The following is a 23,929-nucleotide window of genomic DNA, read 5'->3' on the forward strand; positions in this document are numbered from 1 at the left end:
ATTATGTAACATTCAACAACAAGTAAAGTTGTTTTTCTTTTGGCTGTTTGTCGTGGGGCTGCTGTCACACCAAAGACAGTCAGGTGGAAAAGAATAAAGGATGAAAAGCAGGAAAGGGAGTGAGGGATTCCCAGTAATGAAAAGTGACCATCGGATGACCGAAGGACATGAGGTTTTCTGCCTCTGTTTTGAGAGCAAGGGATGAATTATACTTACAGTCTTGAATTATCAGACATGTTTATCCAAAATGAATTACCAATGAGAATAAAAACAAGCTAAAGATAAATTGCTAATGGAGAACAATAAAAAAAATTTAAAACATGTTTTTGTTCTAATGCAATTTATATTAACTTCATATATATATGTATGTATACTATATATATATATATATATATATATATATATATATATATATATATATATATATATATATATATGTAAAATACACATTCCAATTTATATATTCATACTAACATTCAATAATATATAAATAAATCAATATATATATATATATATATATATATATAGTGTGTGTGTGTGTGTGTATATAAATATATAAAATATATATACACACACATACATACATATATATATTTAGACTGTTCCTTGAACCTTCTATTTATCGAGGAATCCTAAAAAAAAAAGTTTCCACACAAATATTTAGCTGCACAACTATTTACAACATTGATAATTAGAAATGTTTCTTGAGCACCAAATCAGCATATTAGAATGATTTCTGAAGGATCTTGTGACACTGAAGACTGCAGTTACAAATTAAATGTTCTATTATATTTAAAATATTATTGAATGTTAGTATAAATATATAAATTTGAATGTGTATTTTATATATTTTTAATGTGTAAAGGACTATAGATACATATATAACTACAGCAATATGTGTTCAAGCGCACACACACGCACAGACACACACACACATTAACATTTACAGGAAGCTTGTTAGTACACAAAAGTCTGCCACAACAGCATCTGGCCAGTCAGGTGGCTTTGTGAGCCCCCTCAGGAGATGGAAGTCTGCTATGACAGATCTGTAAATGTGTGTGTGCTTTATATGCACATCATAACATAATGGGATGACCTGCTGTCTCTAGAGAGTGTCCATATTTGCTGCTTTCATTTTCTTTCACTCCATCAGTGTTGGGTGTGGCTAGACTCCCCACTGCTGCCAGACTGAGACCACCGGTGACACAATAAAAATGAAATATTATTAAGGAGAGTGAGACTCACACAGAAAAAGAGGTCAAACCATAAAGAGGTATTGACTGTGAGCACAAGCAACAGAGAAATCTATAACTAGCTTCCTCAGTTGGTCGACTGCCAGGGTGACCCAAATTCTCCACAGCAGTATAGCTGTCCATTACACACCCACAGTTAATGTCTTCACATAAACGACTATATATACAATGAGTCTAGGCCATTTCAGGGAAGGGTGGTTTCTTAGTCTGGCTTCCTTCCTAGCCGATAGAGGTCAGAGGACAACGGCCACATGTTCCCACTGTTTCAGAAATGTAGGACACTTGCTCCTTTTTGATAATGAATGTTGAACGTCTAAAAAGCCACACAAACCTGAACACAGTCTCAATATCAATCAACAGATTTATGAAAACGTTTCAGGTCTCAATGATCTGTCAATCCTTAGATGCAGGATATACCATTCATTTCTTCCCGATAGTTAACGTGACTTAAATAGCTAAAAGAAAAAAAAGCATTGCTTCATAATGACCCTGAAAATCATGATCTATAGTATTTAAGTGTCAAGGAATGAAAATGAGAGCCATATTGGTTTTTAGATATGCGCCAACTGAATAGTATATATAAGAGATTCCTTCAACTTTTCTGATCACATGACCTTTTCTTTTGCAGTATTATTGGTTGTTAGTGCTGTCCAGATGTTTGGTGGGAATTGGTGAATCAAGCTACTCATCCATCTCTCCAACCATCATTGGAGACCTGTTCACAAACAACAGAAGGACCATGATGCTCTCTGTCTTCTACCTGGCCATCCCACTGGGAAGGTGAGTCCCAAATTTGAGCAATACCACTCTATTTTCTTTTCAATCCATTATCAGGTACAATTACGTCTATAAAATGGGTAAAGTCCTAGAAATATCATTTTTACTTTGTTTAATTTATTTGCAGATGTTCAGATGTTCATTAGAGATGGTTTTACAATAGCACTTTAGCACTAAGATAATACTGTACAACCAGATGATATTATTGCCATAAAAATAATTGTAATGTAGTATATTTAGACATTTGAAGTCAGGTTAGGTGAACTGTGGCTGAAGGGAACAGCTTCTGACAGCCAGGTAATCTCAGATACCATCTCAACTCAGTAAAGGTCAGTTGTGGAGAATTGAGCTCAGCGTTTTGTGTGGTCACCGCCTCAGATGGGCCAAATAGACAATGATTTTCTAAATCTGTTTGCTGCTGTGAAAGACTTTAAGCTCAACCATTCGGTCACTTAACCCAGGCTGTGGCATTTTCTTTTGTTCACTGAGGTGGAAAAAGACTGGAGAGAAAAGGGGGAAAACAACAGGAAAGATGATAAATGCATGCATGTATGTGCATAGCATTTTTAGCTGCATTGTGTTCACATACAGCATCTTGGAATTCAATTGTTAATCTGATGGGGAGAAAAACAACAACATCAAATGTTAGTGGCCAAACTAATCTGAGTTTTGACCATGCAGTTGTATAACACTGAGTGGTATACACCCCTATTGAACTGAGGAAAATAAATATCTGAAAACAGCAGCTGTCGCCATCAGACCTGTTCTGAGGGCTAGTAATAGTATCGATGAGAGATTGAGTGCAGTTAGAGGAAAGGACGGGATGGAAAAATCGCAGACCCAGGAGAGTTTGGGTATTTGCGGGCTAACTGGGTTCGGCCCTAACAAAGCGATCGACAGTACGAACAATAAGAGGTGAAAGACTGGAACGCTGCAGTGTGCCGCCTCACTTCCTGTCTAGCGCCCTGTTTATCTACAGTCAGGTTGTTACTGTTTCCAGGAAGTGACTTCAGCCATGAGAGAAAGGTTTGGAAATTTTAGTCTTCTTATGGGCATGGAAAATATCAGTTGCTAATAAACATAGAGAAACAGAGTAATAACGACAACTTGTGTTCAAAATACGTACAGACATCACGTACAGCACCACGTCACAAATGCTTGAAATTAATATCCAAAAACTCTCATCCAATCAAGAACATCAATAAGGTAGCAAATGGCCATATTCCATGAATACACAGGTATGCGTAGGCTTAATTAAGGGGTTCTTGACATTGAACGAGGTCCAGAGGACACTGTGGGCTCATGTTGAGAGCCATATGTTCTCGATGATAAGGTCCTATTGTTTGATGGGTCAGGTCAGGTTGGTCCATCAGTCGGATATGCCAGGGGCAGTTAAAGGTAAACAATGTAGTTTACCTGCTGTGCGACAGCCTGGCGCTAGTGTCTGGGAACACAGGAAGTGTGCGTGAGGCTTTAGATTGTGGGAGGGACGCTCCCAATTTAAACTGAAGGATTAAAATGGTGCAGTTATGCCAGGGCCAGATGTACACTTTTTTTTTTTTTAAAAGAACAATCCCCAAATTGGGTCGGCAAGATCTTTTTCAATAATGTTTTTTTTTTAAGTCGCTGATGGTCACCAAGGCTGCATTTATTTGATCAAAATATAGTAATATTTTGAAAATAATTTGTATTGAATTAGAAAAATGTAAAAAAAAAAAAGAAAAAAAAGTGAATGTTCTGATATCAAAGAATGTTGTGAAATCAATTATATGTTTTATTCATGCTAAACTTAGACGAAATATAAATTCAGTTTACTTCTTGTTTCTGTGGCTTCCACATGCATTTACTAGTGCACTACTGTCAACATTGTAAGTATACCATAAATACCTTAAAAATTGGTGTTTAAATTGGTGTAATAGTACCTTAAAAAAGTAAAAACTTTTCTTTTCACTCCCTGTTGCCTCTTACAAACCAGTGAGGGTTGGTAACAGGTGTAAAAACTTGGGAAGGAGACAGACAGAGAGAGTGACTGAGAATGAGAATAATAATGAATCTGATGCTGAAAATATGGAGGAATATTTTCGACGTGAAATTGAGAACTGATGGAAAGAAAAAATGCGAGACACCCAATCAAATTTTTTTTTTTTTAATCTACAGACTATGACCAAGAGGAGAAAATTCATACAATGGCCGATGACAGGCAGCACAGTCTCAAGAATAGTTCACATGTGCTTCAGCCACACCGAGATCATAACAGGGCAATTATGAACTTTATCAGACTGTAAACAGGATGTAGAGCTAAGAGAGTTTGGTCTGCGTCTGAAGAGATATGACTCACAGATTCCTCAGATACCGACAGGGTTGAAATGATCCCACCTTGAGTGCTCGTCTTCCTCCTTTCCTTATATCACTCATGTCAGGCAGTCTTGCCTTAGAAGAACTTAAAGCAAAGTTCATGAGACACATGCCATATCCTACAGCATCAGACAGGGATTCTCAGAATTAGGTCATCTGAACCTTTGATGTTAGTATTTCACCACAGTCCCCAAATCCATCCAAAACCCAAAGCGACACAGTGTGGGAAGCTGGTGTTTCTCCGAAGTCATCTCTCTTTCTCTTTCCCTCGGAGCTGATCTGTCATCATAAGCCTCTGAGTAATGCTAAGTGGTTGACTCTCTTACTTAGCCAGAGGTGATGTTCAGTGTAAAGCCATTATCAGCGGCATTAGTATGCATTCTGAGTTCAGGCAGCCTACCCAGCGCATGAAAGTTTTAGGGTGCATGACACAGCTTTGGGTGGGAAAAACAGCCGGGGAGAGAAGAGAAAGACTGCAAAGAAAGAGAGAGGGACCAAGTGATTGAGACAGGCACATGGCAAAATAGCTTATAGAAAAACTTCTTAAACCACCCTAAGCTGGTCAGGCTGGTCTGGTTTGCTGGTTTTTGAGGGGTTTTGGACATTGACCATCTACACTAATTGAAAACCAGTTTAGGCTTGCTGCTAGATCAGCTAGTCCAGTTTAAGACTAGCTTGGGCAGAATGGAAGACCAGCTTAGAGTACCTTAGACCAGTGTTATTAAACTGGGAAAAAGATTAGGCTGAGAAATATACATTTCTACATAAACATTTTTAATTTCACCAGTTAGCACATTCATTTTGGATGCCCTAATATACTAAACAAACTAAATAAAAAATAACTAACAATTATTACAATACAAACTATATTCAAATTCAAAACTAAAGTAACCCTGGCTCAGTCCAGCTTAAATCAGCTTAGACCAGCAAACCAGCTGGAGAGCGGAAGTTTATGCCTAGAATATGATACATTTGCTTGTGTATAATGACATGTTTTGCTCTCTCTCCGCAGCGGTCTTGGATACATCCTGGGATCCATTGCTAAAGATGCTGGAGGGGATTGGTACTGGGCACTGAGGGTAAGAGCAGTTTAAATGTTTCCTTGTGTTGTATCAATATTTTAGAGGAAGCACGCCCAACCTCAACAAATATACACCATTTCCTCTCGGCCTGGTCAAAAATATCCCTAAAACCCATTGCAGACAGGTGAATCCCGAAATACCTTCAGCCCGTCTCTTGAAAAAGCAACATAACATTCTTGCCCCCTTGAAGCCAGTGCAATGGGCACTGACAACCCAGCTAGCTCAAGTGCATTAATATAGCATTACCTCCAGCTCTCTCGGGTCCGCTCATACACGCTATCCGTGAGTAATGCAGTCTTCACAGTTCTCGCTGCGGTCTTTGTACTGCATAGGCCCAGGAGAAGAGGGGGCTCACTTACACAGACCCTTTTGTTGTAGGATATTCCTCAGTAGCCTTGATGTATTGCAGTGCTAACCAAAAGCCCAAAATCGAGCACATTTTAATGCAGCTCAAATGACTAATTTATGAAATGATTGAGTAAGAGGAAGGGTAGTGGTCTGCAATTTTTGGGCAGCGAAAGAGAGAGAGAGCAAAAACAACTTTTCTGAGAAAGTGAGAGGCCTCTGAAGTGCTTTAGATTCCTGTCTTTCTTCCTTCATTAGCTCAGCGCAGTTTTATAACCAACTGCTTCTCTCATTCAATTCAAACTTTAACAGGTGGATGCTCGAGTTAGCAGGTGGGCTTCATTACTTGTTCCTTTCTCGGGGTCATAAAGAATCTAACGAGGGTTTTATCGTGAACTTGAATTAAGCTTGTTGTATGGCTGCCTCTTAAAACTCCAGCAAGGTTCTGTTGTCGAGCTCTTAGGCCTGAAAGGAGACTTTAAGAGGAGCATTAAACCCTCTCATTCTTACAAAAACACCTCTGAACATGACAGTTATATGACCCTCAGGAACATAAATGGCTTTATTTGGTAGCTAGTTTATCGGAACGCTTTTGCAAACAGTAGCAGAGCTCCGTTGTTTGAGCTCTTGGATGCAGTAACACATTCCTTGACGGGACAAAGCTCATGGTTTGGGGGACTATTAATCATCACTAGCACTTTAAATGACTAAAAACAACAGACAGATGAAAAGGGACTTCATATCGGCCATATCCTGCTCTAAGAGGGGAAAAAACACTCCGTGCCACTTTCCGCTTGTTTTGCAGGCCCCTAAAGAACTCAATCGCCTTTCGTTCTCGAAGAAGGAGTGTGTTTTTTTGGAGTGGAGGATTATATCATAATTATTGAGAGCCATATCAATCAACTGCGGGTCGAATAGGGGAAATGCCAGGAAAAATAGCACCTTGATCTCTCTTTCTTTGATTACACTCGTCCCAACTCTAACCTTAACAAACACGAAAGAAGCTACAGCACTAGCTTGAGATTAGCAGGAAAGGGCAGCGTCTGACAAAGTGCGAGACAGAGTCAGAGTTCAAGATGACTGATCAACGCAGGCTTTGATATGAAACTAAACCAGAGAGGCAGGGAGGGATCTCCACAGTGTGACTGTTAGAAAATAGGTCCACTGCAAAGACCTTTTTTACGGCTGCTGGGTTTTCTAGTTACAGAGGGATAACAAGACCAAATCCAGGCTTTAGCGAGACGCTGCAGCTCTGTATCAAAAGAACTGCAGTGCACACAGACACACATTCAGTCCACAGAATCACAGTATAGTGCAGGAAACAGCAGCATGTCAATGGGATGCAGTGATCTGTTTCACTATCATTCTATTTATAATGCTGAACACTATAAAAATAAAACATTCACAAATTTGTATAAATGCTTATAGATAATAATAAATAATTCTAATAATTATTCTCCAATATATTCTCAAACTTGTATTTGTAGAATGTCTCTTGAATTAAGTTATATTGCATATAATGTTGAAAACAACTGTGCTGCTTAAAATATTTGTGGAAACCATGATCCTTTTTTTTCAGGATTCTTTAATGAACTGAAAGTTGAAAAGTACAACATTTATTTGAAGCTCTGAAAAAATCTTATAGACTACAAACTTTTGAACAGTAGTATATAATTCTTAAGATAGTTTTAATTTAATTTCTCATTTTTTTCTGAAAATAAGACAAAAATACAGATCAGGAACTTTTTTGCAGTGCAGATGACTAAATCTTTACAAGAACCCATATGCATACCCATAAGACACACAATTTTGAGTAGAGCTTTGCTTTAATGTGCTATAAATGATCTCCAGGAGGATTGCGTCTGACAGACAGAATTGCTTTGGCTTTCACAAGCGACGGAGGCGCTTATGCTGCTTCCATGTGGGCGACCGAACCAACAAACACATGGACGCACACACACACACACACACACACACACACATACACACTGCTGTGCTGTAGCCATCAGGAAGGATGATAAAAGAGATAATAGCTCATGGCCTGGTGGACCGCAGCTGCTCCCACACAAGGGAGAAAACTGAGAAAGAAAACGAGAGGATGGAGTAAAGAAACATCACCTAATAGAGTCCACTTCACACTGCAGTCTAGTACCCTGCCGGCACTACACACCCTAATGTGAATATAAATAAAACTATCACAAAATACATAACACCACCATTATCGACTCAACGAATAACTTGCTAGACCAAACAGGATGTGAGACATTTTTTATTGTTCAGCCCACAATATTTTGTTTAACAGACAGCACAGACTCACAGTAATACAAGCAACAAATGTTTAGTCTAGTTAAGAGCACTGCACTGAAAAAAAATTAAGCAGCATATTTGCTTTTTCCGAGTAAAAACATCTGCAAATTGTGTAAGAAAACCTATATAAGATAATAAGACTTGATTTTGTTAGATTTATTCTTTAATTTTTTTTTACAAATGGATTAGAAATTTAAAAAAAAAACATAATTTGAGGTATGTTATTAACTGAAAATGTCATAAAATCTCAAGTAATTTGCTTCTCAATTACATATCTATTATTTTAAGCATGTTTAGATATTGTTCTGGAAAACAAGGCAACAAGGCAGTGTTAAACTCTGCAATATCATCTTTTTTTTTTCTTCTGTCTCAAGGTTTCTCCAATGTTAGGTTTGACTGCTGGGTTCCTCATCCTCATCTTTATCCCTGAGCCGAAGAGAGGGAGTGCTGACCAACTCACTGGACGGATAAAGACGCGCACTTCCTGGCTCTGTGACATGAAAGCTCTTGCCAAAAAGTATGCCACTTTTTTTTCTATCCATCACTCAAGAATGAAATGAACTTAATGTTTAGGATTGGGACGTACCAGATGCAATCACTTAATCAACCATTGAGTGAATATTGGACCCTCAATGTCTATTTTTACAGTCCTGCCTTCACTTGAACATGGTGACAGTTTATTGGAGTAGCTGGCATAGAATTTCAAGGGCCAAGTAGTTCAAGTAGTCTCTACTTTTCCTGTGGTGTGACAACTAATTCAACTACATTTTAATTACATTCTATAATATGAATTGATTATATTTTTAAACACTGAGATTTTCCATTTATAAAATATTTACACAATATCTACATCGATCAACATCGTTGTTGATCCTGGAACAACATTTCAATCAACCAATCGGATTTGAGGGATAGTTTTTTAGTTAATGTCAAGTTTATAACAAGGGTTAGGGGCTTCTACACTATTCTTATTCACCTATATTTTTCTACTGATTTTAGGAATAACTTATGGGTAGGGTTAGGTTTAGGAGTTGTGATATTGTTAGGACTATGTTTTTGGACAGCAATGTTGTTCCAGGATCAACAATAGATGCTGATCCAGGAACATGTCTTACTTGGCAAGATCACAGCAATCACATACATTATGTCAGAAAGACATAAAGAGCAAAAATAACAGAAAAACAGGAAATGCAAAAAAAAAAAAAAAAAACACTGAATGAAAACTCAAGAATTATGCATGTTAATTCCTTTTCTTTCTGTTCCCTAGCCGTAGTTATGTATTTTCATCTCTGGCATCGGCCGCAGTGTCATTTGCCACGGGGGCGTTTGGGATCTGGATCCCGCAGTACCTAGTCAGAGCTCAGGTGGTGCAGAAGACAGCAGTGAGCTGCACCTATCAACCCTGCAGCAGTAAAGACAGGTCAGAACACACACACACACTCCGCTTGAAACCCAACGGTCAATCACAAGCGTTACAGTTTTGACAACTACTATGTTTCTTTCTCATCTCCAGTTTGATATTTGGAGCCATCACCTGCGTGACTGGGCTGTTGGGAGTGGTCATCGGCGCTGTGACCACACGGCTCTGCCGTCAGAAGACGGAGCGTGCCGACCCGCTGGTGTGTGCGGTCAGCATGTTGGGCTCTGCTATCTTCATCTGCCTCATCTTTGTTGTGGCCAAGAAAAGCATTGTGGGAGCATATGTAAGTAACTCTACTTTGTTCAGTTTCAGCTTACTTCACAAGTCTACACTGTAAAAATGTACTTTTTAATTAGTTATAAATTAGTCTTTTGGATTTGTTTTCCAGTAAAACGTGTGTGTGTGTGTGTGTGTGTGTGTGTGTGTGTGTGTGTGTGTGTACTTGAAAAACAACAGACAAGACTAGACTAGACTAGACTAGAATAGACTAGAATAGACTAGACTAGACTAGAATAGAATAGAATAGAATAGAATAGAATAGAATAGAATAGAATAGAATAGAATAGAATAGAATAGAATAGAATAGAAACTAGAAATAGAAATATTTGGCTTCTCCACTCATAATCAATCAATCAGTCAATAAATAATACAATTATTCTAAGATATTAAGATTAAGACTAAGACGAAGACTAAAAATAATATTAATACTCATTACATTAACTAGGTTGAATTCAGGGTGATTGGGACACGTTTTGCAATTGAGATGACGTGGAAAAAGTGTCTCAATCAACCTGAATTCACCCCTACATGATGAATTACACTTGATATATTGTTGCAATATTATGACGCTTCACGTAAATAGCTCATATTATATTGGTTGCCATAGAATTGTAGTGTAAAGACTGAGATTGTCTCCTGAATTGCTTCTTAACACTGTGGCCTGAATATCTCTAGGACAGCTCCCTTCTGATTATCCTTGTACTTCCAAAGTCAAATAAGGTCACATCTATTGAGAGTTCAATATAAGGCTTTAAACGATATAAAGTCTGTTGCATTTAGTTGGTTTAACAGCCATAGTTGCTTGGCAGGGTTGTTAGGTCCAAACCCGATACTAAAAGAATAAGAGCAACAGGCACTGCGTACTTATTTAATTGGCATGTAAAGCAGGAAGAGGGAGCAGTTTTCACAGTTACGGCTAAGAAACAATAGACTGTGGCATTTGTGAGTCACTAATGGAGTAAAAGTCATGCTGCATAAGAAAACAAAGACAAAATTTCTACCAGGTCATACTCGTTCTTCTAACAAAAAACAATCAGGTCAGAACAAAATGCTGGATGCTCCCTGAAGGGCCAAACCAGACTGGAAGTGTTTATGAGAAGTCTAATGAGAAAGTATTTTTAGGGACTGTTTGTCTTTCCCATGGACAAAAGAACCTATACACCGTGATCATGCCATCTCTCTGGTGTTATGTTTGAGAAACTCTAAGCTTGCTCAACGTTTGCCTCCTTATCTTAACTATGAAAGACTCACTAACTGTACCCTCAACCAACCTGGTTTTGCAACCTCTTGTTCCTTTGTTAAAAGTTGTGATGACTTTAAGGACTATAAAGGGTCTCGTGGACTCATACCAATCTTGAGTTGGATCTTGATCTATAAATGGCACAAGACAAGAACAACATTCAAAAGTTTTGGTTCAGTACATAAGAAATGAATACTTTTATTCAGCAATGATGTATTAAATTGATCAAAAGTGACAGTAAAGGCATTTATAATGTTTAAAAAGATTTATATTTCAAATAATCCCTGTACTTTCTATTAATCAAAGAATCCTCAAAAAATGTTTTTAATTTAGTGCAGCACAACTGTTTTCAACATTGATAATAATAAGAAATGCTTATTGAGCAGCAAATCATCATATTAGAATGATATCTGAAGGATCATGTGACACTGAAGACTGGAGTAATGATGCTGAAAAAATCAGCTTTGTTATCACATTTATCAATTAAATTTTTAAATATATTCAATCAGAAACTAGTTTTTTTTTTAAATGTGATATTTCACAATATTACTGTTTTTACTGTATTTTTTTATCAAATGAATACAGACTTGTTGAGCAACTTTTTTTTTACTTACCGACCCCAAACTTTTGAACAGTAGTGTATATTGTAATTTAAAAATATATAAGTTGTCTCACTAAACTCTTAGAAAACAGAAACATTTTGTTATTTAAAATTCAAATGGAATATCACTGTAATTGGAAAATGTGAAAATGGAAAAGTGTATTTCTGTCAGTCTTACTGAGAGCAACAATCAGTCCAGATTTTACAGTAAATTTCAAATTTAGGGTATTTATAGAAGTGAATGACACATCATTTAGACCACAGGCCCTCATGCCATCTTGTCAAAAAGATAACATGACAGTGGCAGCTAGCCCCCAACTAAAGACATGAGCACCCCTTCAATCACCTGCCACAAGGCTTCTGTAATTACATCCAAATGTAGCATACGAAAAACAAGGAATCCAAAACTTTAAGGAGGGAAATATCTGGAGTGAGAAAATTTGATAGTGACAGATGTGCAGTCTGAGAATGTGACAGCACGCTGGAGCTCTGTCAGGGTCTGTTCCAGCAGGGACAGCTGCTGTCTCGTCAGCACGTTGGCTGATCACAATTCAGTCCTGAACCAGAGTCCTGCAGGGCATTACAGTTTTAGCCTGTTTGTCCGTCACGCTGTCTGAGCCTCAAGTCACTTCGGGACAGAGTTTCATACATGTCCAAACACGCGCACACTTTCATGCTTTCATTTCCTCACCTTCTATTCTGATATTCTCTCACACTGACATCTAAATGGAAGGTTCTAGACCCCAAAAAAAAAAAAAAATGACACCCTGAGGTCATCTCTCTGTCAGCCCTGCTCAACAAATCTCTGAGACCAACACAAGACCCTGTCAAAGTCAGAACAGCCACTTGAATGATCAAATTCCCTTGCAACCTACAGTTCTCCTCACAATCCTGTCTGGTTTGACCCCAGCAGCTGCCGTCAGTCGTATTCTGGCCTCAGAGTTGTGGAGAGACCATCTACGTTCTGTCAAGATTAGTGGAGATATTCAATGCTTGTGTCTCAGTCTGCCATAAGCACCTTGAAAATCCAGACTAGACACTGTGGGATATCAGTTAATTTATGTGGGAATGCTTAAATCAGTTCGTCTGTTCTCATGGGATTGCACCAATCTGTTGTAATAACTTGTTAAATGTGACACGGTTTCAGCCGCCAGACATTTTGAGTTCCACTCTAGTTTAATGCTAACCGCTTGTCTCTTTTTTACGGTTTGGAGCACAACATGGTCCTGTTGCCCTCAAATAAAAAATTACATATAACATAACCACAGTATAATGACATGTTTTCATATTCCACAACATTTATTGTGGTTTTTTTTTTGTTTTTATTTAGTAGATGAGCCGGGTTAATTTAGTCTTTGACCAAATGCAAACGCTGGTGTGTGTGTGTGTGTGTGTGTGTATCTATCTATATATATATATATATATATATCCCGCTATCTCTCTCTCTCTCTCTATATATATATATATATATACATACATATACATACATGGTAGAGTAACTTTTAATTTGAAAGAATGAAATATAATTTATCTTTCCTCTTCTATTTCCCCCCCCCCCCCCCTCGCTCTCTTTTTCTCCTCAGATCTGCATTTTCATCGGAGAGACGCTGCTCTTTTTGAACTGGGCCATTACAGCGGACATTTTAATGGTTTGTACTGAAAGCCTGTATTTATCTGCTGGGTCGAGTGGAAACTTTAAAGCCTTTAACTGTTACAAAATGGTCATCTTCTCAGGCTAGTTTCTTATTTTGAATGGTGGGATGCATGACTACGAGGTTTGGTATAGCCTGGGTGGGACCCAAGACAAAATTGCTACTTTTGATTGCACTTAATGGAAATGCCACTCATGGAAAATAAAACGGAATAACATTTTCAGTTTGGATGTTTTTGTGTGAAGGAAGTAAGTGAGTTAGAGAAGAGAGAAGCTGTAAACAGAGTACATGTAAGGTTGATTTAAAGATTTAGCAAGAAAAGCTGTCATGAAGTTGAGTCAGCTAAGGTCTTACTGCATACTTAAACTCCAGTCAGCCTGGGTCAGTGTAAAGCGCTCTGACAGTGTCTGTTTAAGTGAGCACTCATGGTACTTTTGTTTTCCTGTTTTGTTTTCATGTGATTTTCACTGCTGTTTTCCTATCACCACTTTTCTTTCTCCAGTATGTTGTCATACCGACCAGAAGAGCCACTGCTGTTGCCTTCCAGGGCTTCACGTCACATTTACTAGGGGATGCTGGGAGTCCGTACCTCATTGGCCTGGTAAGAATGTCTCACAAGTATATACTGCTTTCTGCTACAAGTATATACTGTTCAGTATTGACTATTTGGTGTGTAGGGACTGCTTTTTCTTTTTTTCATGGCTCTTTTTTTGAGTTCACAATGGCAGAATTACACAAAAGCCCTCTGAAGGTTTCCCATTCTTCCTGATCTGCGTTTCTTTCCAGTAATACCTTTCCTCAGGAGACATTATGTTGGTATATATGCCAGTCATCAGCTCATTCAAGGCTACGTTCATCTACAAGTGTTCCCTTCGGTCTCTTAAACACTTGTGTGCAACAATAAGCTACGCCGCCTTGTGACATTTTGCTCTATGATTTTGTACGCTGACCCTGACCCTGGCTCCATCTTCCTTTTCCTATTTCCACTCTTGTTCATGTTAACAAAACAAAGGCAAACCGATCACAGTGCGGCATAAATTCATCATTCTTCTTAACTCCGGAAAAAGCACGCTGTGGTTCCTAGACTTCCGACTCCTGTAGACATTCCTGGCATTCTGAACAGGAGTCACTGGAGTTGATCCAAGCTAAACAGTAACTCATGTGCGTGCTTTTGACAGGTTCAGAGCCCCATGTCATGTAGGGCTCAGGGTTCAGACCCATTGTTCACTTATTCCATTATCACTTTCAACCTCTTACAACAAAAGTGCATTTGCAATGTGTTTGCTCTTTATCTATCTCCCACATACACATCAATATTCTGCAAGAGTGTGTCATAAGCACACAGCAGGAGGTAAGAAGTGTGTCTAATCTGCCTGTATATTGTTTATAAGATATGTTTTTTTTTTGTATCTCTCCATCATTTGGTATTTGAGCCACGTCTTGCACATTATTGATTTAATGGCTTGACATAGAAAGTTCAAAGAACAGCATTTGTTTGAAATAGAAATATTTTATAACATTACATGTCACTTTTGATTAATTTAATGCATCCTTGCTTAATAAAAATATAAATTCTTCTTACTGACCCAAAACTATTGAATAGCCATGTATATTTTATTATATAAGTATTATTAAATAAGTATATTCTACAAGTTCCCTTTTGTACTGGATAAAAGTTTATGCTACATGAATAAATGTAAATTCAAGGGGAATTAACTTCATGATATTGCTGTTGCTAGCACTGTGCTGTACTGTTTGAGCTACAAGAATGCTAAAAGTTCACTCAAGTCACAGTGTTAGCAACCCACCACATTCCATCTGCTCAAAATGCCCTACCTGTGGACAGACAGCTGGGCAGTGTGGTTATAATGCTGCCACATGTTTTGTAACGTTTCATGTATGGTTAGTTCACATGACTCAGTTGCTCTCTGTGAATACAATGATCTTCTCAGTTACCTCTAAGATAGTGGGTACATCTTCAGAGGAAGTGTGTGGGCATTCTGGCCTGTCAAATCCAGCAATGTAGGGCCGAGTCATGCATCAACAGTTACTTGATAATTTCACTCCGGAGGTCTGGCAAGCTAGTGTGATGGTGGCTGTGACGTACTTCTGTCATAAAAAAAAAACTTTGAAAAAAAACTGCCAGCTCTGAATAATAAAAATAAGAACAGTTTTTAGAGAAAAACCACAGGGACTTTGACACTGGGCAGTGACACTATAGTTTTTCCAGACATTATACATGTGGCAGGCAGACAACACTTTCCTCTAAAAAGTGAACAATATGTGCACTAGACCTGTGAATGAATAACATTTCCTAAATACCTAGGAATGCTCCATTTCACTCTAACTGATGTAAAAACATTAATAGTACCTGTGAGTGAATCTATACCCTTAGGCATAGTGGGTGGTGTAAAAACCTCATTAGATACGCACCACAAATGTTCAATTTCAGCCCTATTTTTAGCAGTAGAAATAGTTCAACATTAATGTTTGGCATCATAAAAGCTGAGATATACACATATACAGGAGTGTGGTCTCACACACACACAGACGCACAGACCTCACTGTCAGCACCCTCTCATACACCTTTTAGTGTCAGCATTCCTACCCGACCCATGAGACTCGCACGCTAGTGCTGATGATAACAGATTAGCCATGCTAAAGTGAGTCAGATGAGGAGCCCTGCTAAACATCATTTTAATGCTGTTGTCAGTGTCTTTATGTCAAAATGTACATCTTTTGCTTTATTTTGTAATAATATAGTACACTAGAATGGCTAGAACAAAGCATTAACACTAGAAACATCCCTTTTTTAGTTGTTGTTCACAGGTCTGTTATAAAATAGTGGGTTTTTTCTCATACTCTGAGCCAGAAATCTCCACTTCAGCAGCACTTACATAAACCAAACTTTCCAGTTGTATTCCTATCTATATTCTTAAGGTTTTTACAGAGGGGTTTGTTCATGTATCGTTCAGATTCTGATTTATACAACATTTTATACCTAAAAACGGGGCGAAACTGGATTTTTTGGCTGTTGACAGTCTTTTCTGATTAATGTGATAAAAAGAGATATCCAAAATCTCCTCTGTAAAAACCTTTGACTCTAATATGTCAACAAAATGAAACAAGAATTTTGAATCTGGCTTTATCCAATGGTCAGATTTCTCTTCTGGAAATATATGTAAATTAGCGAATTTTTAATGAGATAATACCTCATTTGCATATTTAAACATAAATATTCTAAAAACTTGTAATACAAAAGATATTTATCTTAATGTCAGTAATCAACTGGGGAAGTTTCATGCTGATATCTATTAGTAAAAAAAAAAAAAAAATCCTATTCACCTGGGGTGTCTCCCCTTAAAATGGTCTTCCAGGAAAATGGAACAAAAATATTGCTGACTCATTCATCCTGCACTACACTATTTGTACTACTTTTGTACAATCAAATGCAATGACAATATCCCTCTCTAATCTTACATAGGAAATATGTCATGTGGTCTTTAACATTAAGAATCAGTTGCTGACTACTGACTGAGTGAATCTTGAGGGAACATACAGCATAAAATGTAATCAGATTATGATAAATTGAAACATAAACTAAATGCCTCCTTGACTGAATCAATAGTTTAATTAATTATAATTGTCTTTTTATAGATTTATTGACTTACTATTGAACAGATTCCAATAGCTTAAGACAAGTTAACACAAGGATTAAGTGTTCACCCAGTAACTGATTGACAGCACTTGAAGACAATATTAGGAAGTTAATTATTGCATTAATGTCGCTGATGGCTCACAGCAGATTTTGTCTTTGTTTGCTAATGAGTTCTCTTTTGTTTGTGTCTCTATGTGTTCCTACAGATATCAGACTCCCTGCAGGAGAGCTACGCCACGTCAGCTTTATGGCAGTTCCTGAGCTTGGGATATGCCCTCATGCTCTGTCCCTTTGTCATCGTTCTGGGGGGGATTTTCTTCCTCGCCACCGCCCTTTTCTTCCTCGACGATCGTGACAAAGCGGAGAAACAGTGAGTGTCTAAGCCTCATAACCTTGATAGCTAACAGTAATTCAGTCTAATCTTTTAAGTCATTGTTCTAATGACATCGAGGTGCTTCCGTTTCAAGGGTCCTCACTTTACATTCCTAAATGGGACTATCATTTCTCATTTCCTCCACTGACAATGACAATCCGGAGAATAGCGGTTGCCATGGTGATTTTGGTAGCGTTGGCCATTTTTGTGTGCCTGGTTGAATAGCCTCAGGTGGATAGTTAATTCGTGAGGATGAACGAGCTGGATAGATGGACAGAGATCTAGAAGACACTCTGCATAAGTGATCTGCCAAGGGGGAAATGACACATCACATGGACTACAGATGACCTTTAGTAGATCAATTGCTTCCCTTACTCAAATCATTAACCCGTTATAAGAGAGATTTCAAAATAAATGTTATTTCAGTACACCAGCGCTGGGCCAAGACAAGTTAAGCAAGTTTATGAATATAGGATTTAGAGAAAGTGTTTGCAAGTCTTTGTCCAGTAAAAACAGTCATGGCGACATGAACTGAACATCAAATAAACCTCAAAGTTGTCTTCTGCCATTCAAGCTACCCAGACATGTAATTTCATTTTAACATGTCATACATAAGCCATTATGAGATACTATATATGTTTATAGTATATATGCCCTATGTATATTTACACATAGACATTTTAAAACAGACCTTTATTATAAACATTAGCTGGTTTGGTTATGGACGAGTCCCATTCCCTTAAAAGGTAAAGACAAACATGACACTCAAACTTTGCGACTCACTTTCCTTTCTGTGGCCGTCTTTTATCAAGTGGATTTCCTGTGTGTGTTGCCACTCAAAAATGACTTCCTTCCTGTCTGCTTGAGGACATTTTTAGGCAGGGTGGTATGTTGGGCTTTCTGCGGAAGATCTTCCCACGATAGGTCTTAGAGACGGCTAAGGAGGTTGACTTTTCTTCTTGTCTCGCCATCTATTACAACAGGCAGATTAATCATTATAGTCATCTTTCACAAGGAGCTACTCAACAAGATTATTTAATGTTCTTTTTCCTGCTACAGTATATACCATAAGTAGTGGAATACAAATAGTGTACTTGAAACCAGAGATACAGGTCTTGAATAAATCAATCTTAACAATGAATAAATATCAACTAAAAATACAGTGACCATGTTCAAAAGTGTAGTGTCAAACAGAATAATATATAACTGACCATTTTCTAAGTAGGTTCTTTCCCTGAACACTTCCTACTTCCTACATATCTGTCAAACAGATATCTCTGCCCAAAACTCACACAATTGGTTGAGCCAATTTCACTGGTCAGACACTCAAATAAACAGAGCAATGGAAAGGGAATTTATTCAGGGAAATAAACCTATGAATGACTTATACTCTGCATATTAAAATAGGACAAAGGAAAGTATTTTAACATTCAAAAAACTAAAAACGTCACTTCAGATGTAAAATAAATGACAAAAACACTTAACTTTTAAGTTTAATTTTTTTTTACATCATATTTATTCTAGACTAAATATATCAAGTGAAGGTGTATCCTTAAAGACATTCAAAGCAGTTGACTCCCTCAGTGGATTGTAGATTATACAGGAGTTTTACCACACCTTATGTAGCCATCATGGTTTGAAATAGCCACTGAATTGCATTTGCAGCTATATATGTCATGTAATGAACTGCAATATTGTGCATGCTAAAAACAGCAGCTACAGATTAAAGCAGTTATGTTTGTGGATGCAGCATAAACTATAAGCTTATATCCAGCCATCATGAGCCTGTGCATTTATTCATTAAACATTTCCAACCAATACTCTTGCATAACACCCTTCTCACAGTTTTTCATAAGCATTGTATCATCACGAGGTTCAATCGAGCCTAAAAATAGCATTTTAACTGTGCTGTTTCAGGCTCAGTAGTTCTTTATTCACAAATATCTTGTTACTTCAATGTAGCATTCTCATTTGTCTTCCTCTATTTATAGATGCAACATACAAAATGAAAGACGTTCACTGGAGCGGAGGAATATATATATTGAGCTTGAAGAGTACTTTATTTCTAGGTTGTTAGCTGTTTTGAGCTGAGGGGGAGACATTTATAGCGCAGGAGAAAACACCGTGCACATAGGCAGTCATGCAAAATACTCACACACGCATTTGTCTCATATCTTTTGCTGCCTGGCATCAGTTGGCAAAGTGTCCATGGGGATGTACTGAAGATATAAGCATCCCTGAACTGTGTGTTAAAGCACATGCAGCCTGTAGGGAAGACAATCACACTTCCATGAAGTGTCCCCATTGAGATTTCCAATAGAGTGAATGAAATTACAAGTAAGCAGGATTAGGATATCTTTTAATAGGACTGAAAAAAAAGTATTTCCAATAAATCAATATATCAAATCATAATTACCATGCTAACTTTGATAACCCTACAAAGTACATTAAGTGGTTATTTCACCCAAAAATGAAATTACTCACACTCATATCATTCCAAACCCATAAGACTTTTGTTCATCTTCAGAACACAAATTAAGATATTTTGCTCATGTGAGATCCTGCTCATTTGAGTGTACAATTATCAAAAACATTGCACAAATATCTACACAATCTTTCCCTCATTATTCTGTTTCTTTTTTCAAACCAGCAGAGTAAACCAGCTTTCCCGACCGCTGTCCACAGTTAAGGTAAGACCTCAAATTCCTGCAAGCCTCCAACAAAGGCCTCCAGGTTACACAACTGTTATCCTGTTGATATTTTAAATGCAGAATACAATGGTTCAAGCTTATTTATCAGAAGGTATTCAGTACTGTAAGAGGAGATATACCAACTTTGTTTTACACATTAAAGTAATTGAGTATCATAATATCAGTGAATAGAATAGAATAGAATAGAATAGAATAGAATAGAATAGAATAGAATAGAATAGAATAGAATAGAATAGAATAGAATAGAATGGGTGACCAGTTTATTTTAATCAGTTAATAATCTCAGATTTGGCTCCTCTTCAAACCTCTGTTCCTGCCCCCTTCCCCTCTTTCTCTTATCAGCCTCTCACACACTGTTATGAGCCTGTTTGTATAATTACCATGACGTTTTATGCCCTAAAAGAACGGCAAAGCATCAAAAGAAAGAGAAAGAAAACAACATCAGGAAAAAGGTTTTTCTGGTTGCCAGTTTTTTAGGTGGAGGACAATGTGTGTGGGAGCAGTACACTAAAAATAACTAGTCCCCCAAATATTCGATTGAGAGGGCGGATTGTGACCGTTAAATGTGGTAATGTATTTTTGTAATGCAGACAGGCTGTCCCAAGTTAGCTGTCCTACTCTTCTACTACACCCTCCACATTCTAATTAGCAAAACTACTGCTCCTTATTAGGTTAACAGCTTAAACAGGCTGAAGTTTAACAGGAAATCCATAAGATATCTCTGGTTGGACGAAGCGCAAACCATGGCCTTGAGGGTTAGCCTGTCAGAGGCACACACATTAGCATAATTGATCATGTGATGACAAGACATATTGCTTCAGTCACTTATATAAATGGGAAAAGTTCTCTATAGGGGTCAAAGCACAAAGTAGAGAGGAAACCGTAGAGTTACATAACAGACGGACACCCACATACGCGTTATTAGAAAAGGAATTACGAGGAGGCACGGTGATGTGACAGCGGGAGTGGGAGTACGGGAAAAATCACTATTGTGACATTAGCCTTGATGAAGGCAGAAGATTTCAGACAGGAAGGGCCTGCAACCAATGTAAAGAGAATATAGTATAGAGCAAATGAGAGATAAAAGAGAAAGAAATGGACCATTGCCCTTGGATTATATAGCAGATGGAGGATGTGCTAAACACTTAAGAGATCTTGCATAGTGAGTGCTTAAATCTAGTGGACAGATACTAGCGTGACTTTTCAATAAAAAGCTTGTCTTTCCTTTTAGAGAACATCTGCTAATCAATGATAACACTACCAGATATGTCTTTCAACCATTCATCCTGTAGGCAGAGTTTAACATGGTTGGATTTCCTTAATACATAATCTATTCAAAATGAACTGAGAGTTATGTGCAATTACTGTTTAAAAGTTTTTTTGTTTTGTTTTTATGCTCACCTAGTCTGATTTTTTTAAAGAATAATACAGTAAAAACTGTAATATTGTGAGATATTATTTAAATGTATTTTAAAATAGTCTTGGTCTTGAAAACCCCTGGTTTAAAAGAGCAGGGTAACTAAACCCCTGGTAAGAGCCTGACTCCACCCACTGGCAATATTTGAAAAATGCTAGAAAAGTGGGCAGACCCCAGCGGAGATAGAGGGGACGAACCGTGAGCGGGGGGGCGTGCACCTGAGAGTCCTGCTGTCAGACTGTCTAAAATGGAGAGTTTGCTCACAGGGTCGCAAGACGACGTAAATATGCATCTGATGAGTTTTATCGAGTTGATGTCAATAGCGCGCGCTCTCTATAGGCATATTCATATTTTGCCGCTATGTGAAAAAATCCAGCAAAATGCGCCGACGCGTTTGTCGACCCCAGAGGATTAACTTTAGCCTAACCATAAAATGTGATTAAAATATGATCACTCACATCAAGACGCCGCTGCGGTGGTGGAGTCCATGCAGGATCGAGGAGCAGCGTTTGGCACTGCGTCGCTGTTCAGCGCGAGCTGTGTGGAAAAGCCAATTTCCACCTCTATTGCGTTGGAAAAGCAATTCCGCGTAAAATGCAGGTTTCACACTCACGGTCTTCCAGACCAAGTGCATGCAAACACTGGCGCCTAATTTCCAAGTCTGCTGGAAAGCTGTGCAGTCCAGCAGTGCTGTTGCACCCAGCAACACTACACCTACCACTGTACTAAATACAGATAAATCTACGCTAGCTCATCCAAGGGCGTGGTGAGCTCGTACCAAGGGAGGGCGTGGTGAGCTGGAACCTGCCTACGTCACGCAGTACCGCTTACGTCACGCAGTACCGCAACATCCAATAGGAAAATTCAACTGCAGTAGCCACCGTTCAACCTTAAGAGGGCAGCACTCAGACGTTTTTACACCATATATTGTAGAATTAAAACACTTTATACCTAAATGTCAAAAAAGTTACTCGAATCAATGAACAGCTCTAATAAAGCCCCATTCTTACAGATCATTAACTAAAAAAAGTTGGTTTAGGGTTTAGTTACCCTTTAATCGTCTGCAATTATAGTCTACAATTACTGAATTTTCACTGTGTATTAGAGCGCGTTATCACACAATAAAGAAAACAATGATTTGTTTAATAGTAGAGGAGCTTCTAGGCCAGATTATTTGTGGCATAATGATAGACAAATCCCGAGCAGGACCCTGGATGCTCTGTAAACGTCAGTGATGTGATTATCTAAGCATAATACCCTAGTATTTAACAATTTTTAATGCTGTTACGTTGCATCAGCCAAATATCATCTTAGAGTTCTGTTGTTCTCTGCATTTCCTCATGCTACCACAATAAATTGAGACTAAATAAAATAATTGTCAGGATTGTGACAGACACATATTGGGGTGTCAGTGGGGTAGCTGTGGGAAGCTTACAGAGCTGAGAAGAAGCTCTGGTTGTAGTGTGTGGGTGTGTGTGTGTGTGGGGGGGGGGTGGGGGGGGGGTGGGGGGGGGGTGGGGGGGGGGGGTGGGGGGGGGGGGGGGGTAGCTTACCTCACCAGCAGCACCAGACAGATGGCTCATTGGGTACTGAGTTATAATAATTAAAATGAAACATCCTGTAGGGAACCCAGAGACTAGGATGTTATTGCTCCAAATTTTATTCAACAACTACGAACAGCCAGAGACTGACACCTCTTTCTCTTTTTCATTCCCTCAGGTTACCACATGAGAAGGGGCTGCTGCAATGAAGAAAAAGTGGAATGAAAATATGGGCAGTTGGAGGGAAAACCAGAAGGAATAAAACTTGCAGCTAACTCGCTATATGCACACTCAGCATACTCTAAGATTACCGCTATCATCGTCATCTCTGCTTTTTCGTTCCATTCTGTGAAGGCCATTCTGAATTCGAGTCGCACCTTGCTTGCCCCAGTAAACTTTCAGCTGGCAAGAGGTCAGCCAATCAGCTGGTGTGCAGCTATTAATGATGTATATAAAGAGCCATGTGGGTGTTTAGATGAGGGTGCGCTAGCGCGCTCAGTGCCATACTACTGAACACAGCACGGACACACACTCCTGTCCTGTCACGCTGCCTGTCGATCTGCACCAAGTGCCATAACATCACATTCCTAATGGGGACCAGTACCAATGATGCTCACAGCCAACAGGGGCTCACCAATACGCCAAAAATCAGTAAATACAGAACTGAAGGAATCACTCACAACTACCCAACAAAAACTACGCAGTGAGTCCTGCCTTAAGAAATCTGGCAGAGGCACAGGTCTGGTCCCCGGTCACTTTTCTTTTATAAAGATTCTTTCCTTTGCTTATTATTAAATGTATTTTCCGTTCTTTTCCTTAGCACTTACCATTTTAATGCAGTGCCAGTGACATCATGCAGCCACGCATGACACATCGATCATTATCTTTTCTCTTCTTGCTCTGACTGTGTGTTTTTAC

At 38.5% G+C, this 23,929-nt stretch overlaps 1 protein-coding gene across 2 annotated transcripts in view; it reads left to right on the forward strand.

Annotated features, from left to right (window-relative positions):
- The window catches only part of spns2 (SPNS lysolipid transporter 2, sphingosine-1-phosphate), a 71,206-nt gene extending 47,507 nt beyond the window's left edge, over positions 1–23,699 (forward strand). Inside the window, exons 4-13 of one of the 2 annotated variants that reach the window (XM_084414746.1) lie at positions 1,882–2,033; positions 5,398–5,464; positions 8,494–8,636; positions 9,387–9,539; positions 9,633–9,822; positions 13,243–13,308; positions 13,814–13,912; positions 17,176–17,339; positions 19,993–20,032; positions 23,190–23,699. In XM_084414746.1, coding sequence (XP_084270872.1) covers positions 1,882–2,033; positions 5,398–5,464; positions 8,494–8,636; positions 9,387–9,539; positions 9,633–9,822; positions 13,243–13,308; positions 13,814–13,912; positions 17,176–17,339; positions 19,993–20,032; positions 23,190–23,201 — 1,086 coding nt within the window. In that variant the 3' untranslated portion in view covers positions 23,202–23,699. The remainder of the gene's footprint in view (positions 1–1,881; positions 2,034–5,397; positions 5,465–8,493; positions 8,637–9,386; positions 9,540–9,632; positions 9,823–13,242; positions 13,309–13,813; positions 13,913–17,175; positions 17,340–19,992; positions 20,033–23,189) is intronic. The other variant, XM_084414747.1, reaches the window with a different exon arrangement.
- Positions 23,700–23,929: the final 230 nt, after the last annotated feature.

The sequence above is a fragment of the Rutilus rutilus genome, assembly GCF_951802725.1.
Source record: "Rutilus rutilus genome assembly, chromosome: 7".
Lineage (NCBI taxonomy): Eukaryota > Metazoa > Chordata > Actinopteri > Cypriniformes > Leuciscidae > Rutilus > Rutilus rutilus.